The sequence below is a fragment of the Eschrichtius robustus genome, chromosome 13 (assembly GCF_028021215.1).
Source record: "Eschrichtius robustus isolate mEscRob2 chromosome 13, mEscRob2.pri, whole genome shotgun sequence".
Lineage (NCBI taxonomy): Eukaryota > Metazoa > Chordata > Mammalia > Artiodactyla > Eschrichtiidae > Eschrichtius > Eschrichtius robustus.
Window position 1 is genome coordinate 41,728,380 of NC_090836.1, and position 19,640 is coordinate 41,748,019.

At 57.1% G+C, this 19,640-nt stretch overlaps 2 protein-coding genes across 3 annotated transcripts; one reads left to right on the forward strand and one right to left on the reverse strand.

The window, feature by feature from the left end:
• The first annotated feature begins 387 nt into the window (after positions 1-387).
• TROAP (trophinin associated protein) lies at positions 388-7,038 on the forward strand. Of its 2 annotated transcripts, XM_068561667.1 has the most exons (15): positions 388-465; positions 715-869; positions 974-1,160; positions 1,693-1,850; positions 1,940-2,077; positions 2,269-2,351; positions 2,989-3,041; positions 3,530-3,651; positions 4,600-4,716; positions 4,824-4,907; positions 5,008-5,067; positions 5,331-5,465; positions 5,619-6,252; positions 6,525-6,718; positions 6,866-7,038. In XM_068561667.1, the coding sequence occupies exons 2-15, from the start codon at positions 726-728 to the stop codon at positions 6,911-6,913; spliced, it is 2,157 nt and encodes a 718-aa protein (XP_068417768.1). In that variant the 5' UTR covers positions 388-465; positions 715-725; the 3' UTR covers positions 6,914-7,038. The 2 variants fall into 2 exon arrangements, with proteins under 2 accessions (XP_068417768.1, XP_068417769.1); XM_068561668.1 differs by lacking the exons at positions 5,331-5,465; positions 6,866-7,038 and having other exon boundaries at positions 5,619-6,657.
• A 1,293-nt stretch (positions 7,039-8,331) lies between these two features.
• C1QL4 (complement C1q like 4) lies at positions 8,332-11,079 on the reverse strand. The gene is made up of 2 exons (XM_068561427.1): positions 10,543-11,079; positions 8,332-8,511 (listed from the first exon to the last, which is right to left on the reverse strand). The coding sequence occupies exons 1-2, from the start codon at positions 11,077-11,079 to the stop codon at positions 8,332-8,334; spliced, it is 717 nt and encodes a 238-aa protein (XP_068417528.1).
• Positions 11,080-19,640: the final 8,561 nt, after the last annotated feature.

Sequence of the window (19,640 nt, forward strand, 5' to 3'; positions counted from 1 at the left end):
AGTGGTTCGGGCCAGCCTCCAACTCCGTCAGTTAGCCTCATTCAGGACGCCAGCCCTTCCCACAATGCCGCGAGACTGGTCCTTCCCACACCAGTCCCGAGACCTCGCGAGAGTACCCGGCGCCCGTTGTCGCCCAGACTCCGAGCCCACGCCTTCGCCGGCCTCAGAAAGGTCTCCTCCTTCTTCTTCCACCCCGCGCTCCGCTCTCGGATTGGCTGGTTGAGTCGGGTCAGTTTCTTTCCTGGCCAGAAAGCGGCTCGACAACTAGTCCTTCTTTTGGCCCCACCTCCGAAGCCTGCGGATTGGACAGCTGAATCCTGTGACACGCGCCTCAGCAGGAGCGCAGACGAGCCAATCAGGAGCTTGGCGTATTTTACAAACTGGGGAAGTATCTGCAGCAGAAGCCGAGAGAGTCCGGGGAAAAAGCGAAGAAAGTGGGGGCGACCCTGAGGAGTTCCTGGGGAGGTGCGGCACCGGGATCTTGGAGGGAATGAGGGCTGCGGGGGCTCGTAGGGAGGAGAAGCAGTTCGGGGTCCTGGGGCTAAAGAATAGGCTCAGAGTGTTAGGAGGAGACACCCAGAAAAGAGGCCTTGCAGGCGCCGGGTCCTCTGGGCGCATGGATTTGGGTGGAGGTGGGAGTATCAGGGATGTCAGGACCGAAGCCCCGAACTGGCTGACCTTTGATCCCTGATCCTGCCTTCTTCTCCGTCTCAGTTGTAGTCGTCATGACTACCCTCCAAGCCACGAAGGATCCTCTACTCCGGGGTGTATCTCCCACCCCCAGCAAGATTCCCGTTCGCTCTCAGAGACGCCCGCCTCTCCCCACAGTCAAACCCAGCGCCCTGGACCAGGAGAACCAAGATCCAAGGGTAAGAGGGGCGTGGGGGGTGAAGACAGTAGCTACAAGGAGGCAGCACACACCAGCAATGCACCCCAACGCTGAGCCCCAGCTTTTTGTTCTCCCTTCCCCCAGAGATTGGTGCAGAAGCTCAGTAGTCAACGCCCCCTCGTTGACTCAGCAGGCCCCAGGCCGAAAGCCACACGTCAAACAGAGCAATCGGAGAGATTGGTGGGAAGTACTCAGCTTCGGAACCCCTTGGAGGAGCTCAGGCCTAGCCCTGGGAGACAAAATGTGGGACCTAGGCCCCCTCCCCAGAAAGGTACCTGTTGGAGGCCTGAAAACAGTTTCCTTGGCTGGGTAGGAGAATGGGTTGGTGGCAGTGGGGTTTGGGGGCTTTGCAGTCCCTGGGTCTCCTGCTTACTATAATTCCTAGTCCCTGCTCCTGGAAAGCTCTTTGCTCTTAGAAACCCTTTGCTTTCTTCAGCAAAGTGTCATCTCTTCTAAAGCCTTTTCCACCTCTCCCAGTCACAGTCAATTGCTCTGTGTTCGAATGCTTTGCTGTACTTCTTTTATAACATGTCCATACTTTGACTTGAGTCTGTTACCTCTCTATAGTTTGATGATAGCTTTCCTGAGTATGGGGGCTTTGCCTTATTTATCTCAGGGTGTCAGTGCCTAGAATAGTGTCTTACACAGAGTAAAGCCCTATGAACGTTTGGTGAGCTGAGTTCAGTTATATGAGTCTCTTCGGCTCACTCTTGCACCTCAGGGTGACTCTGCTAGGCTCCCTGGCCCCTCAGCCTCCCCGCTTCCTGTTCCTTCTCACCTTTCCTTCTCCTCTTCCCTTGCAGAGGCTCCAGGGACCATAGAGTTTGTGGCTGACCCTGCAGCCCTGGCCACCATCCTGTCTGGTGAGGGGGTGAAGAGCTGTCGCCTGGGGCGCCAGCCCAGTCTGGCTCAGAGAGTACTGGTTCGAGGGACCCAGGGAGGCACCATCCGGAGGGGCCAGGTAATGAGCCGGGATAGGAGGAGATCAGGCTGGAGTAGGCTGAGGAGGGAATCCTGAGCCTGTACTGATAGCCTCTCTTGGGGTCCTAGGATGCCCGGGCCTCTGCATATTTGGCTCCCAGAACCCCCACCCACCGACTGGACCCTGCCAGGGCTTCCTGCTTCTCAAGGCTGGAGGGACCAGGACCTCGAGGCCGGACCTTGTGTCCCCAGAGGTTAGAGGCTCTGGTGAGTGCCCTTGAGGGGCTGATACTCAGTGCTTCTGGGAACTCCTTCCAAGGACAGAGCTGGGCCTTAGGAGGGAAGGTACCTCATGATGAGCCAGAGGGTTGGTATGGAGGCCGATGGGGCTCTTGGTGAAGCCTGAAGGTTTGAGACCTACCTCTGACTCTGTTTTTTCTCTTGCTCCTATGGCTCAGATTCCACCTTCAGGACCATCCTCTCACCCCTCCGCTCCTCCCCGAATCCAGGAGCTAAGAAGAGAGACAGGTGGCAACAGCAAGTGAGGAGAGGGTCATTTGGAAAAGAATGATTCAATGTCTGATACAGGGGTCCCTCAGAGCTGGGGCCTTCCAGTAGCTTTAGGACTTCCCACCAACCCAGGGCGGAAGGGGGAAATCTGTGAGTGCTCAGGGTGAGCCCTTGCAATAGGGGTCAGGCCTTCATAGCCAGTCCTCAATATGACATCAGTTTCTTCAGGTTGTGGGGGAAGAAGGGGACAGAACTGAGAGGTGCCATCTCTTTTGTTTAGTGGCTAGAGCATACACCGTGGCAATAAATGGGATTTGGGTTTGATTCCTGACTCTTAGTACTTATGATTTGTGCAAGCTTGCCTTACCCTCCGAGCTCCAGTTTCTTTTTTTTTTTGGCTGTGCCACTGCGTGGACTGTGGGATCTTAGTTCCCCAACCAGGGATTGAACCCGGGCCCTCGGCAGTGAAAGTGCAGAGTCCTAACCACTGGACTGCCAGGGAATTCCCACTTCAGTTTCTTTAATCTGTCAAATGAGGATAATGTTTGTATTATCATTTGAGGTTATCGTGAGAATTAAATGAGGTGATGTTTGTAAAGCACTTAGCACAGTGCCCAGCTCATACTTGGTACTCAGTGACTGCTAGCTGCTGTCCTTGTTGTCATCAGGACTTCAGTGAGCCAGGCCTCAGGATTGCTTCTGGAGACCCTTGTCCAGCCTGGTGAGTGTGTCTGGCCATGGGGAGACAACAGGGGCAGGGGAGCTGCTTGTAGGGAGCAAAACAAGAGAAAGCTCAGCAGGCTGTGGCGGGAAGGCCAGATCAGAAGGAGACAGAGAGGAAGAGATCTTCTTGATAGGCCAGAGGTTGGCCCAGTTGCACTCGTGTCAGAGGAGGTGGTCCCCATTTCTACCCTCTCTCTGCCAATTCCTGTAGGATTTACCTTCCACTCACTGTTCTGTCCTCAGCCCCTAGGAGCCATCACCACACCCCTAGCCCACTCAGGGTATTCAGATTAATGATTTACTACTGGAATAGTGCTGGGCTTCAAAGGGATGCTGGATGGGTCCCCACCCCTGATGGTGCAGTGGGGGCTGTCAAACTGGCATACCCTATTCGGAGGTTGCAACCTCCGACTAGGGTTGCAAAGCCCTGTGCCAGACTTTGATGTGTGTTCCAGACACTGCAGCAAATTTCCTATTTCCTCCTAGCTTCCTCTCTCCCTGAAGGAGAATATGAAGTTGTCACTCACTCAGATGAAAGAGGAGGGGGCCCCCTCGGTCTGGCTCAGCGAGTACCATTAAAAGAAACCCGAGAGATAACACACACCAAGGTGAGCTGGGACCTTCCTCCTCTGTGCTGGGGGAAGGTCACAGAGGAGATGCATGGGGGGATTCCCCAGCAGCAGCGGCGCTGAGGATTGTGGGTAGAGCCAGGCAGTCCCAGCCTGGATCTCAGCATGTTAACTGGGTCCTGGTTTGCCCCAGATGGACCCAAGCCCTCTCCAGAGTGGTACTGGCCTCTGTTTACCAGGTGTCCGGGGCCTGCGAGTGAGAGGTCACAGTCTGGTATACATTTGTATCACCATCAGATCAGTGCTGAGAGAAAGACAGATCTGAGAGTTCATTCATTCACTCCACAAGGGTTTATTGACCAGCTACTGTGTGCCAAGCAATGTTCTAGGTTCTGGATATACAGTAGGAAATAAGTTCACATTCTAGAAGAGGGAGACAAAAAATAAACACACGCGTAAAATATATGGTAGGTCAGATGGTGATAAGTTATCTGTTTAAAAAAAAGAAAGTAAGGCACTGAAAGGGAAGGAGAAGTGGAAGGGGGTGATTGGTATTGTAGTTTCAGGTAGATCGGTCAGGGGAATCTCACTGAGGTGCGGCTAAGTGAAGAGCAGAAAGAGTTGAGGGAGTGAGCCACGTAGATAATCTGGGGGAAGAACGTTCCAGGCCACAAGAACTGCAGGTGCAAAGATGGCATGTACCTGCTGTGTTTAAGGATCAGCAAAAAAGCGAGGCTGAAGCAGAGTAAGAAGGAAAGGAAGTGAGAGGTTAGAGCAATGACAGGATCAGGTTGGGTAAGGATTTATAAACCAGTGTAAGATCTTGGATATTACTTGGAATGAGTGCAAAGCCATGGGGAGGGGGGATGAACAAGGGAGGGACGTGATTTGATTAGATCTTAAAAGAATCACACTGGCTGCTGAAGTGAGGACAAGAAAGAGCAGTGCCGAGCGGGAGGGATCACTCTTCCACCTCGTTCTCCACAGGACGGCCGTGACTCCTGCCTGATGCGCTCCCCTGGCCAAGTGATGCCACCTGCCATCACCCGGCCGTCACCCTTCGGACGGGCTCAACGTGTACCTTCCCCTGGCCCCTCAGCTCCAGTTTGTATCCACAACTCCTGGGGGCTGGGCAGGGGCTGAACAGTCCGGCTGGGATGCCTGCTAGGTCTCGGTTTAGTCCCTGCTCAGCCACCCCCATCTCTCCCCAGACCTCATATTCAGTGTTGCGGCGTCTCGCCATCCGCCCCAAAACTCAGTTCACACCCCTCTCATCGGCCCCCAGAGTTCAGCAGGTAAGAGAGGGCAGGGGAGGTAGCTGGCATAGGCCAGGGCTGGGGGAGGAAGGGGATGGATGGGTACAGGGAAAGTCATGGCATCTCACTTCTGTCCCAGGCCCAATGGTTGAGTGGCCTCTCCCCTCAGCCTTGCCCCGAAGAGCCTGCCCTGCCCTGGGTAAGTATCTGAAACCTTCCCATGCTGAGATTCCTCGCTCTGTCCTGTTGGCCTGAGGCCCAGCAGCTTTGAAGCAGGTGGGCTCTTTGGAAAAGCTGCCTAACTCTCCAACTCTCCCTGCTTCTCTGCTCCCCCTCCTAATCCAAGTCTAGGGCCACTCAGTTAAGGACCTGATCCTTTCCTCATGAGGGTGGGACTCAAACTAGTCTTCCTCCTACTCCAGCCTGGCTTCCTCATGTGGCCCCTCTCCTCCCATGTGGCAGGAGCAGATTGCAGTCCGGTTATTTGACCAGGAGAGTTGTATAAGGTTGCAGGAGGGTCCTGGGAAGCCACCTGTGTCAACTCCTTATGGACCCCACTGCAGTAGAACCCCCAACCTCCAGGAGATGAAGATGCAGGTGGGCTGGTGTGGGCAACAGCTTTGATGCCTGATGGGCAGTGACAGGGCTGGGAAAGCGAGAAATGGGCAGGGGGGGGCGGGGCATGGAAATAGGACAGTGTGGGTACAAGACTTGCACCCACTTCTTGACATCACACTCTCCCACCCACAGCGCATCAGTATCCTGCAACAGCTTTTGCGACAGGAGGTAGAGGGGCTGGCGGAGGGCAAGTGTGCCCCCCTTAATGGAGGCTCCTCTCTGGATATGGTTGAACTTCAGCCCCTGCTGGCTGAGATTTCTAGAACTCTGAATGTCCCAGAGAATAAATCTGGGGCTTTTCATCTTTCTGGAATGTTACAGCACTCTGGGCTGCCAAAACCCTACCTTCCAGAGGGGTGTGGGGAACCAGAGCCCTGCCCTGGAGCAGAGCCCGAGGTATCTCTGCCCTGCCCTCCAGCAGAACCAGGGCCCCCAGAGTCCTACCATAGGAGGGGGCCTGAAATATCAGAGCTCTCCACCCAGGAACAGCCTGAGGCATCAGAGCCCTGCCCTCTGGGAGAGGCTGGACCCCTTCAGGCCTGCCCCCAGGGGCAGACAGGACTCCCAGAGCCCTCCCCTAGGGTAGAGCCTGGGGTATCAGAGGCCTGCTCCCTGGAACCCAGAAGTCCAGAGTCCAGCCCATGGCCCTGCTGCAGTCAGTGGGCTCCAGCGACCACCAGCCTGACCTTCTCCTCCCAACGCCCACTTTGTGCCAGCCCCCCTATCCACTCACTCCAGTCTCTGAAGCCCCCAACAGGCCAGGCAGGTAAGGAGTTGGTTGGAAGGGGTTGTGAACAAAGGAGGTCCTCATCTCTCGCTGGGAGCAGGGCCTGCCCTGCACCAGGTGATCCTACGCTTTCTTTCCCCTACCTACCTTGCCCCAGTCTGGCTCTCCCGCAGGAAGAAGTGGGGGGCTGCGCCTTCAGCCCTGTGCTCCTAATTGGCTTGGCCCTTGGTCGGGGAGTGGGAAAGGGCAGTATATGGTGGGCGTCTAGGACTCCAGAGTCAGCCCTGATCTCTGTGGCCTTTGGCCCTCAGGCCCCAGCAATCTGGCCCCTCGAACCCTGGCCCTGAGGCAGCGCCTCAAAGCATGTCTGACCGCCATCCACCACTTCCACGAGGTCCGCCTGGACGACGAGTGTGCCTTCTACACCAGCCGAGCCCCTCCCTCAGGCCTCACCCGGGTCTGCACCAACCCTGTGGCCACATTGCTCGAACGGCAGGATGCCCTGGTGAGCCTCCGGTCCACAGCCAGCTATGCCTGTGGGAAGTAGGCAGTGGGGCAGGGGGCCATCCTCGGCTCCTTTACAGAGGTCGGGGGGAGAGCTGGTTACAGTTCAAGGACGGCTGGGCTGTGACGAGGTCTTCTCTCTCCCCAGTGTTTTATTCCAGTCGGTTCTGCTGCCCCACAGGACTCTCCGTCATGAGGCATACGCCTCCACCCACTCCTGTCCTGCCTTGTACCTTCCTTTTAACCCTTATTTATTTTCCACACCATGGACTGGGAGCTGACACCCTTTTGTCCTTCAATAAAGTTTCTAAAATGTCCAAATGTCTGTTTTCCTCTGGTCCTACCTAGGCCAGCTGCTGCTGTTGCTCCTCACTTGTCCACATGGGGGCAGTGTCCTCCAGCTTGGAGGCCAGCCCTGGGTTCTCAGGCTTCCCCAGGCTCCCTCACCTAGAAGCTGTCCAAGTCATCCCAGTGCTGCCCACCCCACCCTCCCAGCAAGCACTATGAGTGAGTGTTTTTTTTTTGGGGGGGGGTGCGAATGTGGGCCTTTGGGGAGCTGCTTTTCTCCTTGCTCCCTGAGATCTTGGCCACTCCCAGGAGCCGTCAGCAACTCCTTCATCGCCTGGAGTTCCCTAGAACTCTCCCCCTGCATCAGCAGAAAGCAGAAGCACCAGACCCGTATCTCGGGAATCCTCCCTTGTTAGTGTCACTCTGGTTGGTGTCTCCCTACAGTGTAAGGCCTCAAAGCTCTCCTGAAGCTGATACCCTTCCCCGTATCAGAGTAGAAACCCTGGGCTACTCCCCTCCTCTGCTTCCCCAGAGGCAGGCCTTGCCAGGAATAATGCAACCTTTGCCTCTGGCAGAGAGTGATAGGGTAGGGGTCCTTGAGAGGAGTGAGGAAAGGGTCAGCCACTTTCCCCCACTCTGTGCACCAAGTTAAGAGGCACACACATTCTCCCACTTCACTTTATTGGAAGAGGCAACAGCAGCTGTAGCCCCAGGGCCTAACCCCGATGGGGGTGAAATGGGGACTGCAGGATGAGTTTTAAATGTTAGGAAAGAATTCACTGGTTCCTCCAGTTCACAGGGAGGCTGCCAAGGCTAGAGCCTGAAGCCTGAAAATGGAGATGAGGGGAGGAGGGGATGGCAGTGAAGTTGTCATGACAGAGGACCAGCGCCTACCCGCCTTAATGTCTCCTCTCCTCCCGCCTAGAAGGGCTCCTTCTGTTTCTGTTCTCTCCCTCCCCAAAAGCCAGGGCTTCCCTTCTGTTTTCTGCTTTCCGTGCCTCTGTGCTGCAGTTAGTGAAACTGTTTCCTAGCTCCCGACAGAAGAGAGGGCCACGACCTGCGCCCCGCTCCTGCCCCGGCTTTCACAGGCGTGTGCACGGATGCTGGTGGTCCCTTCCAGAGCCGCTCTGCTCCTCCGGCCGGTTTCCTCAGCTCCCCGGCCACTTAGTTATACCCCGGAGCACCAAGAGTCCGCCCATTAAAGGCCACCTCCGGCAGCGGGAGGGTCCGCCCCACCCCCAGTCTCTCAAAGGATGGGGTGGCGCCTTGGGTGGGGCAAGCTGAAGGTGGGTGAGGAGGGGGGGGGGGCGGGGGATGGGGCCCGACTCAGTCCGGGTAGATGATGAAGCCAGAGAAGGTGCTGTACTTGTTGGTGTTACCGCCGTGCACCTTCCCGCCGTCCAGCTTGATGAAAACTTCATCTCCCACGTCCAGGTGCAGGATGACGCTGTTGCTGGCGTAGTCGTAGTTCTGGTCCGCGTCCTGAGCAATGGCGCTGGCCCGGACCTAGCGAGGGGGAACAGAACAACCCACTCACGCCCTGTGTGGAGCTGGGGTGACGAGGGGTCGGTGGAGGAGATGCAGCTGGGCCTGTGAAGGTGACGCGAGGGTAGCAGGCTGCAGGGTTTGGGAAGGACAAGGTGCTTCGCAGGCACTGCCATTCACTAGCTGCTGGGACTTGGGCAAGTTTCACGCCTTCTCTGGTCCTTAATTTGAGCTATAAGGTAGGAGGTTAACCTACCTCCTCAGGTTGTTAGGATTAAATGAGTTACTACGTGTGAAGTGTGTTACAGAACAGTGCTTTGCACAAAGAAAACGCTATATAGGTTTTGCTATTATTATTATTTTAAAAATAAAATTAGACCGTAGGATAATTTCTAAGATTCTGAACCCACTCGGACCTTCTAAACTTGTGCTCCCTTCCCCCAGAGATAGGGCACAGGTGTGTCTGTGCGTGTGCAAGCAAGGGTGCAGGCCGTGGGAAGGTGCCATGATGTATTCTCGCCCCTACTAGATTGTCCCTCCTAGTGCCCGCGGGCGCCCCGACGTGGGGGTCGTCTTCTGCCCCAACAGATAGCGCCTCTTCCCCTCTGGCCTCGCTGCTGCACGTCGCCTCAGCGTCGCAGCCAGCCCCCTCCCCAGCCCCCCTCTTCCTGTCCCGCGGGGGCTGGTTATTAACTGATTAATTATTCATCATTACTCTAATCACTATTTACCGTCCCCAAAGCCGCAGCGCCCGCACCGCGGAATACAGAGTGGGAGCCGCGCGGCCCCCGCCCCCTCGGGAACCGACACACTCTAGATACACACTCAACCCCTCCACCCCTCACAGACACCCCGCACAGACCACACGCACCTACTCAGTGCCACAGGCAAGCAGACACCGCTCTACTCTCACACCTTCGCACCCCGGACCCACAGACACACTTGCATCACGCACACACGCGCTACAGTCTTACACATGTACACTCTCACTCCCTTTCCCTGGGTTCCTGGGGCGGCCCTGCTGGGAGGAGACCTCAGTGTAGTGCCTTCGGTTCTTGGAGCGGAAGGGTGCTGCAGCGGTAGCAAGACATGGGGTTCGGACAGGTGGGATAAGAAGGCCTGATGCGCCACGGTCAAATCACCCCATCGCGCACGGGGCATTCGGAGGTCACAGCTCAGCCCTAACCTTACACCCTGCGGCTTGCGCGGCCCAGGCACATTTCCCCAGCTCCACCCCTGTGGCCTCTGGCTCCCCCTAAGCGTGTCCTAGACCTTGAGCTGAGTCTTTGGGACTTTTCTTCCAAGCTAAGACAGCAGTGACTGCGACTCTGACCACAGGAGCAGGGACCAGGCCGGGGTCCAAGGCTTCTGCTTTATCTGTCCTTCACCTCTTTCCTTCTCCCAAATTCGTTCCTGCAAGCCGCCTGGCTGGCCCCTGTGCTGCCTCATTTTCCACATCTGCCTACAGACTCAGTATTAGCTGAGGGTAAGGCCCACTCTAGAATTGACCTCAGGCCCTGGGACTAGTAATAGAGTTGCCTGGAAAATAAGACAGTGTTTTCTTTCTTTTTTTACCTTATCCTTGAAAATCCAAGCTTAATGCCCCCCACACGGGAACAGCTACCAACTGCCCACGGCGTGATACCCGGATTCCATTCTAAATCAAAGGAGCCAGACTCCGGTAACTCGCCCATCAAGTGGCTGGGTAACCCAAAGGCCAGGAGGGCTGCCCAAGACAGGAGAAAAGAGGCTAAGAGGCAGGGTGAGATACCAAAGAGGTTTGGTGTATAGTTGCCTATAGTTGGAGTGTGAGGCTCTGAGTTTTAATTCTAACACCATTCCTAACGCCCCATGAGACCCTGGGCAGGTCGTTTTCTTTCTCTGGCCCCCCAATTCCTTTTGGACTAAATGAAGCGATTTCTAAGTTCTTGGCAACGTGGCCTTCTTGGATTTAGTGACGGTGTTTGGGGAAGAGGTTCGGGTTGCGTAATGAATGCAGGGAGAATTAGAAAGCTACCCTGTCCGGGGCTGGGTGGGAGAGGGGCAGCTCACCTGTCCATTCTTCATCAAGTCTGCCCACATGCTGGTGCCGTCACCGCCGCGCATAAGCACATGGTAAGCGAAGAAGTAGACACCCGGCATGGGGCAGGTGAACTTGCCACTGGCTGCCTCGTAAGCGTTGCCCACGTTGGTCACCACGTCGTCGAAGCGCAGCACTTCGTAACCCTCGTGTGGCCGCCGCAGGCCAGCATAGAAGGCAATTCGAGGCACGTAGCCGGCAGGGGGCGCCACCCCGCCGGGGCCTGGGCCTGGAGGGCCCGGGAGACCTGGCCTGCCCGGCTCTCCTGGAGGTCCTCTGGGACCTGGTGGTCCCGGGGGCCCTCGCAGACCTGCCTTCCCGCGCCGGCCCACCTCTCCCTTGGCGCCCTGAGGGAAGGGGGGTACGGAGGCAGGCGCGCCGTCGGGTCCTGGGCCTTGCGGCCCGTGGGGGTCGCACACCATGCGGCAACGACCCAGCATCTCGTAGTGCGCCGGCCCGCGGGAGCTGTGCACTAGCAGCGGAATGGCCACCAGCAACAGCAGCACCATGGCCACCCCGACGGCCGCGCCCGCCACCCTCTTGCGGCGGCTCAGCCGCGACGCGGCCAGGGCCAGCAGATCCTCCTCACTCTTGGGTGCAATGGTGGCGGAGGCCCGGGGCTTTCCGCGGGCCCCAGAGGTGGTGACCGGGCTCGGGCCTGGGTCGGGATACCCCCGACGGCTGCGCCCGGCCCCCCCGCCCCTGTGGGCTCCCGCCTCAGTGGTGCCGTTCCCCAAACCTTCCGTCAAGGCGGAGGTCCCCCCCGTTGGTTGGACCAGGGACAGCTCCAGACAGTTCAGAGTCCGTGGTCCTCTATTACCCTCTCGTTCAGTCTAACGTTTCCGGGCGCCTGAAATCGGTGGCTTCTCGGACGGCTGGTTTCTTACGGATCTAGGATGCCTGCCCTCCGGACAGCTGCTTTCTCGAGGATGACGGCGCCTAGGTCCCCGGCTACCCAGACGGATAGCTCCCGGCCGGAGATGGGACTACTCTCCGCGCTCTGGACGTCCGGGGCTCTGCGCCGCGGGTGGCGCCCACCGGACGCGACCTCCTCGCAGGTTTGCGCTCTGGCTCTTGGCGAGCCTTGACCCACCTTTCTACCCTAGCCGCGGCCCCAGCCCTTTCTGAAGCCCTGGCCCCGCGTCTCTCTCCAGCTAGCGCTCTCCCTCTCTGCGTCCCTAACCTTCCTCCCCTCCCTCCCGGAGCGGCAGTGCGGGTGGTGTGAGCCGCGACGCGGCGGGAGCCGCTCTAAGAGGCCGGGGGGCGGAGCGGGGGGTGGGGGTGGCGGAGCGACCCCTGGCGCCCAGAGAGGGAAGCGTGGAGGCGGGGCAGGCCACGGCCCCCACCCGCGTCCCCCCAGCCTCTCGGTTCCTGACCGGCTCTAAACCAATTCTGCAGGGATTCACTGCCCTTACCCTATCCTTACTTTCACCCTCTACCCTGAGTTTGGTATTCCCAGAGCCCGGAGGAGGCCAGAAACGAGGATGGGATAAAAAGCGGTGGAGATGCACACACACAGAATACAGAGGTGGATTCCAGAGCTAAAAAGAGCCCTCCCCGGCTCCCCCCACCTCAAAAAAAGAAAAAAGAAAAAGAAAAAAGCCCACGAGCAAACAAAAAGGACTAGAAAAAAATAGAAATTCGCCACTCAGTGCCCGTGACCGAATAACATATGGTAAAGGGTTCAACGGGTACGGGTTGGCCTGAACTGGAAAAGGCAAATCTCCAGGCACCTCTACCCTCGACCCCCAGTGTTGGGGGAGGGGGCCGCAGAGCAATCGAGAGAGTGAGGGAACAGAAAGAGTGAGAAAACAGACCAGCCTGGGAAAGCGAGCAGGAAACCGACAGGAAAGCAGAGGAGCTACAGAGAAATCAAAGGGATGGAAAGCCAGATAGAGACGCAGAGACAGAGACAAAGCTTGAAAAAGAGACTAAATGACAGCCCCAGAGGGGGAGAAGGAGAGACAGAGACGGAAAGAGAGAGACAGGAGCCAAGACAGGTTGACAGATCGAGAGAGAAATGTAAATGGCGCGCTGCAGAGAGACACCCAGGTCCGTGTTCGGACTCCAATGTGACATATCAACTGTGGGGACGACGCGGAGGCGGGGCGCTTCTTGGAGCAGTGTGGTAGGCTCTGGGCCTGTGCATTGTGACAGTGTGCTGGCAAGTGTGGATGTGTCCCTGGGACCCTGGCCTTGTGTGTCCCTGGGTGAGTGGGATCGTGGATTGTGGATTGCCTTTGTGTGTGTATGTGTGAGGGCTATTTGAAGGGAGGTTTTATATTTGTCTTCCTCTTAGTCCCTAAATGTGGAACCCCATGAATGTCATCTTTCTTATCTCAGGACTGAAGAGTAGAGAGTTTACTGGGAAGAGAGAGTCAGAAGGCAGCTCTTGCCCTGGCAGCCCAGCCCAGTCCCACCCCTGCCCTGGTCCCAGACCTTGTCCAGCCCCAGAATCTCTGCTCCTTCACCCTTCCACAAAGGGCTGTGGTTAGATGGAAACTCAGAGAAGTTGGACCCCACATAATAAACGTTTGGGGGAGGGATTTGAAACTTGAAACTGGTTATGCAAAGTAATATAACTAAAATGCAGTTTCGGTGCTAGGCACCCACCTGTGAGAGGTGGCTGTGTCTGTCATTCGGGTGACCAAGAGGAAACACAAGCTTTGATAGGTCCCTCTCTGTGAGGGGTCTGCATCCTTCCTCAGGGTCTTGCCCCTCTGGGAGAAATTTCTTGCTCACAGGGACTCCAGGGCCAGAGGCCTGGAGAAGAGGTTCCAGGACTGGCAAAAGTGGGGTATTTGGAGGCCCTGGAGGTGGACAACTGCAAAGGATCTCTTAGAGACTAGGGTAAGCCAGTACTGTAATGTCTAAGAGTACATTATGTAAAATGGAGAGCACAGGGCACATCAGGGAATAATTATTGGGTGGAAGATGATTTCCTCATCTCTTGTTTCCTGTACTCCTTCCCTGCCCCTCCCAGCCCATAATGGTGCAGGAAGAAGGAGGTTGCTGAGGATGGGCCTGTGTGGAGGGAGGCCCCTACATGCTTGAAAGGGTTGGAAGAGAAAAGATTGGCAGTCAGTGGGGGAGGGGCCTCCTCCAACCATAAATACAAATTTTATTCAAGGTCTTTGTTGCCATTTGTCTTCCTCGGGGGGCTGAGGGCCATGTCGGCCCGTGCATGTCTAATTCCGAATCTGCTCCCCTAGGCTGGATGATGGATGGATCAGAGAGGAGAGAGCAGGCCAGGGCTCACACTGACCTCCCCACCCGATCCTCAAGCCTCATCGGCCCCAGGTCCTGCCATCCCTCTCCCTCCTCCTCCCCCCTCTCCCGCCACCCACTCACTAAAGGCCCTCTCTGCTCAGCCCCGCTCCCCACCCCTCTCTCCTACTAACCAAGCCCCTCTTTTTGAGCCCCTCACCTCAGCCCCTTTCAGGTCCTAGCCCTCTTCTCTCGGAGCTTCCCTTCTCCTCCCATCCCCAGCCCAGGCTGTGAGCTTCGGTGACCAGCAGGGCTGCAGGCGGCAGCGGGTGTGTATGGTGGGGGAAGCAGGCTTAGCTCACAGGGAGCCGAGGGGCCAGCTCCATGAATTTATTCATGTTCTGTTGCTCTTTCCCCACGCTCTGGAATGAAGCTGCCAGCTCACCAGGTCCTTACTGCTTCCCCTGCAGCTGTCAACATTCGGCCGAGAAGGGACCTGGGTAGGGTCAAGGCCAGCTAGTGCCCCTGGGGCCAGAAGCCAAGTGTCTGGGCTCAAGAGGAAATACTGGAGCCCAGGCTGGGGTCTGGGACAACCTACCCAGAGCTCCTTGGGCAGCCAGACTGGGAGGCCCCAGGGAGGTTGTGTGGTAGGGAATGGGATGTAAGCAGAGAGGTGTGCTGCAGGACATAGAATGCGCAGTGGAGGAGGGGACAGGAGAGGAAGACTTTGAGTTCCCTAGGCTCCTCTATTTAAAAGCACAGCCCAGTCTGAATCCTGCCTTACCCTCTGCCCTTGACTCTGCACTAACCCTGACCCTAATCCCAAAGTATACACTTGACTCCTCTCCAATCGTAAAATGAATCCTAACTCTATAACCAGACTCTAAATAGAACCCATCCCCACCTGTCCTGTCCTGGAACCTAGGGGTCTCCCAAGAATGTCCCCCAGGGCTTAGGGCCAGGTGTGTGTCAGAGTTCTGAGGACCAGACTTTAGATTAGCGTGTGATTAGCATATTATTTGCATGTGATATGTGCCTTCTACTCTGAGGAAGTTTTCTTGTTAAAATTTTATGAAGTCTAGCGGAAAGGTCCTGGCTCCTTGAAGTTTTTCTCTTTTTGTTCCTTCTCCCACACTCCTTGTCACTGACCCAGACCCCTTCAAGGGAAGAAAGGGGGTGAGGAAATGAGCAGTAGAAAACTCATGGGAGGAAAGATCCTGGTAGTGTGATCTACCCCTGTCACTTGCAGTATAACTTCCACAAGCCTCAGTTTCCTCATCCATAAGAGCAGAGGAACCAGCTGGCTGATGTTACATTAAGATCTAAGGAAATGCACTCCACCCCCGCCGCACCCCGCACTCTCTCCTTCCTCACCTCTCAGGGCCATCCATAGTGTGGTTCTTCTCCACTTCCCTCCACTCCACCCATACACACACTCTGGCTCCCAACTCCTATATGTAAGATCACACAGAACTGGAAGCAACCTGGGTTGCCTGGTACCAGACCCCTGGTATGAAGAGAAAGGAAAAATGCCCACCTGAGAGGACAGGGAATAACATGGATAGGGAAATAACATTATTGAGTGCTTACAGTATTTTAGAGCTTTTACTTGAGAGTTACTGCATCCTCAATGCATCCCTGAGAGGATGTATTGTCTCCATTTTACAGATGAGGAAACTGAGGCCTGGAAATGAGAAATGGCTTGTCCTGTATCACCTTGTAAGTGGCAGCCCTAGAACTGGAGTTCCGATCTCCTGGCTTCCTTCTCACTGCCTTGGAGAAGAGAAATGACACCCAAGGCAGTGGAAGGGTGAGAGAAGCAGGACAGGAGTGGGGAGAGAGATTTGGATTGGTCTCAGGGGAGACCTATGTGTGTGAGGCCAACGGGGCAGGGCCTTGGCTCAGGTTGTCCCCCATCCCCCACCCCCAGCACTGACACACAACAGGTGCTCGGTTGTTAGCTGAAGGATGTCGGCCGAAGTCAGCTGCGGAGAAGAGCTGTTCAGTCCGAAGAGGAGAGGGAAGAGAAAAGGGAGGGAGAAGGAAACGAAGCGAACTGCAGAAAAATGTGCTCAAGAGGCAAAAGGCAGAAAAGCTGGCCAGAGTGCTGAAGACCGCTCTCCACTCACCACCGGTGGGAAAAGAGTAGCGGCCCAAGAGCCTGCGCACACTTTGCCCTCTGGCGCAGAGGGTTGACAGGCTTCAGCGAGGGGCGAGAGAGCAAATACGCCGCCGGGCCTAGGGCTTCTACTCATCCGCCGCACGGATTCCCTGGCACCGCAGCTCAGTGCAGCCTTAGGTTCTAAGGGCCGCCGCCAGAGCCCACGGGGCTGAGAACAGGCTCCTGGCTCCACAAGGAGGGGCTAGAGATTGCTTCCAAGGTATCTGTCAGGCCAGCCCTTGACCCCTGGCCAGGTGTGGCTCCTCGCCGTAGCCTCTCTCTCCACCTCCTTTTGCTCCCCTCTCCCCGCGCCGTCCACCAACTCCAGCCTCCAGTTAATGAAATGTGGCGAGCGGCCGCACAGACAGCTGTCACACCCATCATTTCTCCTCCAGGATATTGGATCCCGCCCTGGGAGACCGACAGGTGAGCACAGGAGAGGTGGTGCGGGGAACCGAGGGCTGGGCTCCGGCTGGTGGGAGCCCGGAGCGCAGGGGGCAGCGCCAAGCTGGAATCTTCGAAGGCTCTGCGAAACGAGGTCGGCCGTAGCATGCTTTCTGCCCGGGGCCCCTAGCTCTTTACTTTTCTCCATCGAGCAGGAGACTTCACACACCCCACAGCCACGGCGCCCTGACCCGCGTCGACCCGGGACTCCTGGTCCCGCACCCTAGGAGGATCTGGCCCCCCTTGTGCGCTGCGCATAGAGGCTCTGAGCCGGCGGCCGCGGCCCGGTGCTTCCTCCCACCTCCTTCCATCTCTTCCTTCGTTCTCCCCCTCCTTCCCGAGCTTCCTCCCCGGCGGCCGCGGCCTTTATTAGGGATTCCGCGGCTGTCGGTCCCGCCATCCATCCTGTCCGCCGGCAATTAGGCAGCCAGACAAAGAGCAGCTTCGGATGGATGAGGGTCCCGGCGGATCGGAAATGTGAAGGGTCAGCGCTGCCGCCCGCGGCGCACCCCGCTCCCCCTCCGCATAATCACCGGCCGCCCGTCACTCAGCCGGCCTCCCGGGGAGCTCCGGGGCCGGGGCTGGGGAGGGCGAGGGCGGGACTGCAGCCTAGGTGCCTAGGGCATGGCGAAGGCGGACCTGCAACAGGGGCGCCTCCTGCTGGAGAATGGAGGACTGCGGGAGGCCGGAGGTACCTGGAGGAGAGAGAGGGCAGGACATGGCCCCACACGATCCCTGAAGGCGGACTGGGGGACTGCTGCTTGGGGGCTTCCTGTACAGAAGCGGGGACTTCAGCTACGGGAGAGAGGAAGATGGTGGCCAACGCGCCCCCTGCTGGGAGGCTGCGGGACGAAGCCCTAGGGCCTCGGGTCTGAAGAAGTCGAACCGAGCCCAGGACGATCTCCCTAGGGTCTGTAGCCTGGTGCGCCTCCTGTTGGAATAAAATGATACTGCGCTTCTATTCCCGGATCTCTTAAGTGAAATCCAACCCATGCACATCAAATCCAGAAAAGCTGCAAGGCTGGGCGAGTCCGAATGGAGCCAGAGGAAGTTCAAGGAGTCCGGTTTTTACTGCGGGTTCTTTGGCGCTAGCTCCCAGCTGACAAATCAACATCTCAATCTGACAATTATTAGTCGAGGTGGGGGGAGACGGGCTTTCGCCGCCTGGGCCGCTTAGCCCTCCCTGCGGGCGGCAGAGAGGTGGGCGGTGCTGGCAGTGATGAACGACTCCGGGGTGGGGGGACCCGGGTCCCCGAGCGCGCATTCATTACTCGACTGACAGGCAGGCGGCGGGCCGGGCGGGCCGCGAGTGGACGTGCCGGGAAAGAGGCAGTGGCAGGAAGGAAAGTAAGGGAGGCGTATAGCAGCCCCACTGCCCGGTCAGCTCCCGGTTCTTCACCTCGACCCTGGTACTTGACTTCCTTAAGCTCAGCCTTTTACCTGTTGCAGCTGGCCATGGTTGAAGAATTTGGGGAGCGAGGACGGGGACCTAAGCCCTCTGCTTAGGTTAGGCGATTGAAGATCTAAGATGTCAAGACAGGGTGTAGACAGGCTTTAAGACTAGGCGCTTGTACCTGACCTAGGAGGAACCGTGCATAACTGTGCACGCAGAGGTGGTGTGTTGTGACAGGGATTGATGGGTGTGGGTCGCGTGTGGGGGTCAGTGATTGTGTGTGTCAGTGTTAGGGACGTGTCGGCCTGATTTTGTCAGTGGAGGTGTGTGCTGCGTGTGTCTGAGGATGAGCTGCCACCTCTCCCTGCATGACTGTGCCCCCCCCACACACACATTTGCTGTCAGCCCTCTGTCTCCAGTTCTGTAGGAAACAGCAGTGTGCACGGTGACAGCTGAGGTGTGCTGCAGGGGGGGGCGGGGGGGATAGATGTTAACTGTGAGGATGCTGGTTTGCACAACTGCTCCCTTCTACCACCTCCACCACAACATCATCCCTTTCCCAAGCTTCCTGAAAGTAGTGAATGGTTTCTTCCAAAGTCTGGAGACCCAGTTGCTAAGTCCTGGGGAAGGAAGTGATTACCACCAGAGTTTTCTGCAGTCCACATACATATCCACATATACGCAGTTGCCATCACATATACAGTCTCCAATATAAGATGTGAGCCACAACCCATCTGGCTTCCCCAGGCTGGTGGTGGACAGAGAGGAAGAGGTAGATCTCAGGACAGGAAAGGGCAGACCATTAGACCTCTCAGAGAACCCACCTCTTTGGGGCCTGGGCTATTGCTTCTAGGACCCTTACCTTTTGGATTTCAGGTCCAGTTACTAGTGGACACCTTGGGAGGATAATGCTAATTATATTCTAATTCCTTTCCCTAATAACTCTCTTTCTTCACCTGGCTTTGTCTCCACTCTCAAACACACCAAAGGGGGACCTTCCCAGTCCTGAATCTCCTGGGTCTATAGGTCAGGGAGTTGAGGTGATTCTGGGTCTCTGGTCCCCTGTTTTGTTCAGTGTGTCTTTGAGCCACCTTCCCTTTGCCTCGCTCTTCTTTAAACATAGGGTATCTCTTGGAGCCTCTATATCTTTGTCTCTGCACCCCTCCTTGTATCTGTATGTCTCCACGTTTAGGAATCTCTTCCAAATTTGTCTCCCTACATTTAGGGGTCTCTCTTTGTTCCTCTGGGGCTTCTCCCTCTGGGAATACCCCAGCGCAACAGCGAGGCCCATGGGGATGGGGAAGGCCACGTAGGGCTTCCTTCCTGCCCCCATCCAGAGGGGAATGCAACCTAAGGATGGCTAGGTAATGTCAGGGCCTGGCCACGGCCTGGGCCTAGTAGCTTCTCATTCAGGGCACAGGCACCTGGTCGATGTCCTGCTGTCCGCCTCCCCCCCCCCCCAACTCCCAAGCAGCCCTCCTCCAAGCCCCCGCCCCCTCCACCCGCCTGGAAAAGGCAAATTTGACATTTTTAAATCCCGAGCCTTAGAGGGATCGATGCGGCCCGGGGGCCCCGCCCGGGGTCGATATTCCTGATTGGGAAGCGGCCGCTGAGCGGAGCCAGAGTGTAAATCACCCGAACTGGGGGAGGGGGCGCGGGAGCCAATTGCTTCCCAGGCTTTCGGAGCTAGGCGAGGTCCCGGCCCGGCCCAACCCCAGGGCAATGGAATGAGGAGACCGATAGACCTTAGAGACCGAGAGACAAGCCCGCCCTTGGGCTCCCCCCTCCCCGGCGCAGCTCTAGCTCTGCGGGCCGGCTCTGGTCTCGCTTCAACGGCCGTCACCCTCCGTTGCCCCTGGAGCCGC

Coding starts and splice junctions, on each gene's coding strand:
- TROAP (XM_068561667.1), top strand. CDS start 726: ATGACTACCCTCCAAGCCACGAAGGATCCTCTACTCCGGGGTGTATCT. Junction 2,352..2,988: donor GAGACAGGTGGCAACAGCAA/GTGAGGAGAGGG, acceptor TGTTGTCATCAG/GACTTCAGTGAGCCAGGCCT. Junction 4,908..5,007: donor CGGCCCCCAGAGTTCAGCAG/GTAAGAGAGGGC, acceptor CTTCTGTCCCAG/GCCCAATGGTTGAGTGGCCT.
- C1QL4 (XM_068561427.1), bottom strand. CDS start 11,079: ATGGTGCTGCTGTTGCTGGTGGCCATTCCGCTGCTAGTGCACAGCTCC. Junction 8,512..10,542: donor ACTTGATGAAGAATGGACAG/GTGAGCTGCCCC, acceptor CCCCCTCGCTAG/GTCCGGGCCAGCGCCATTGC.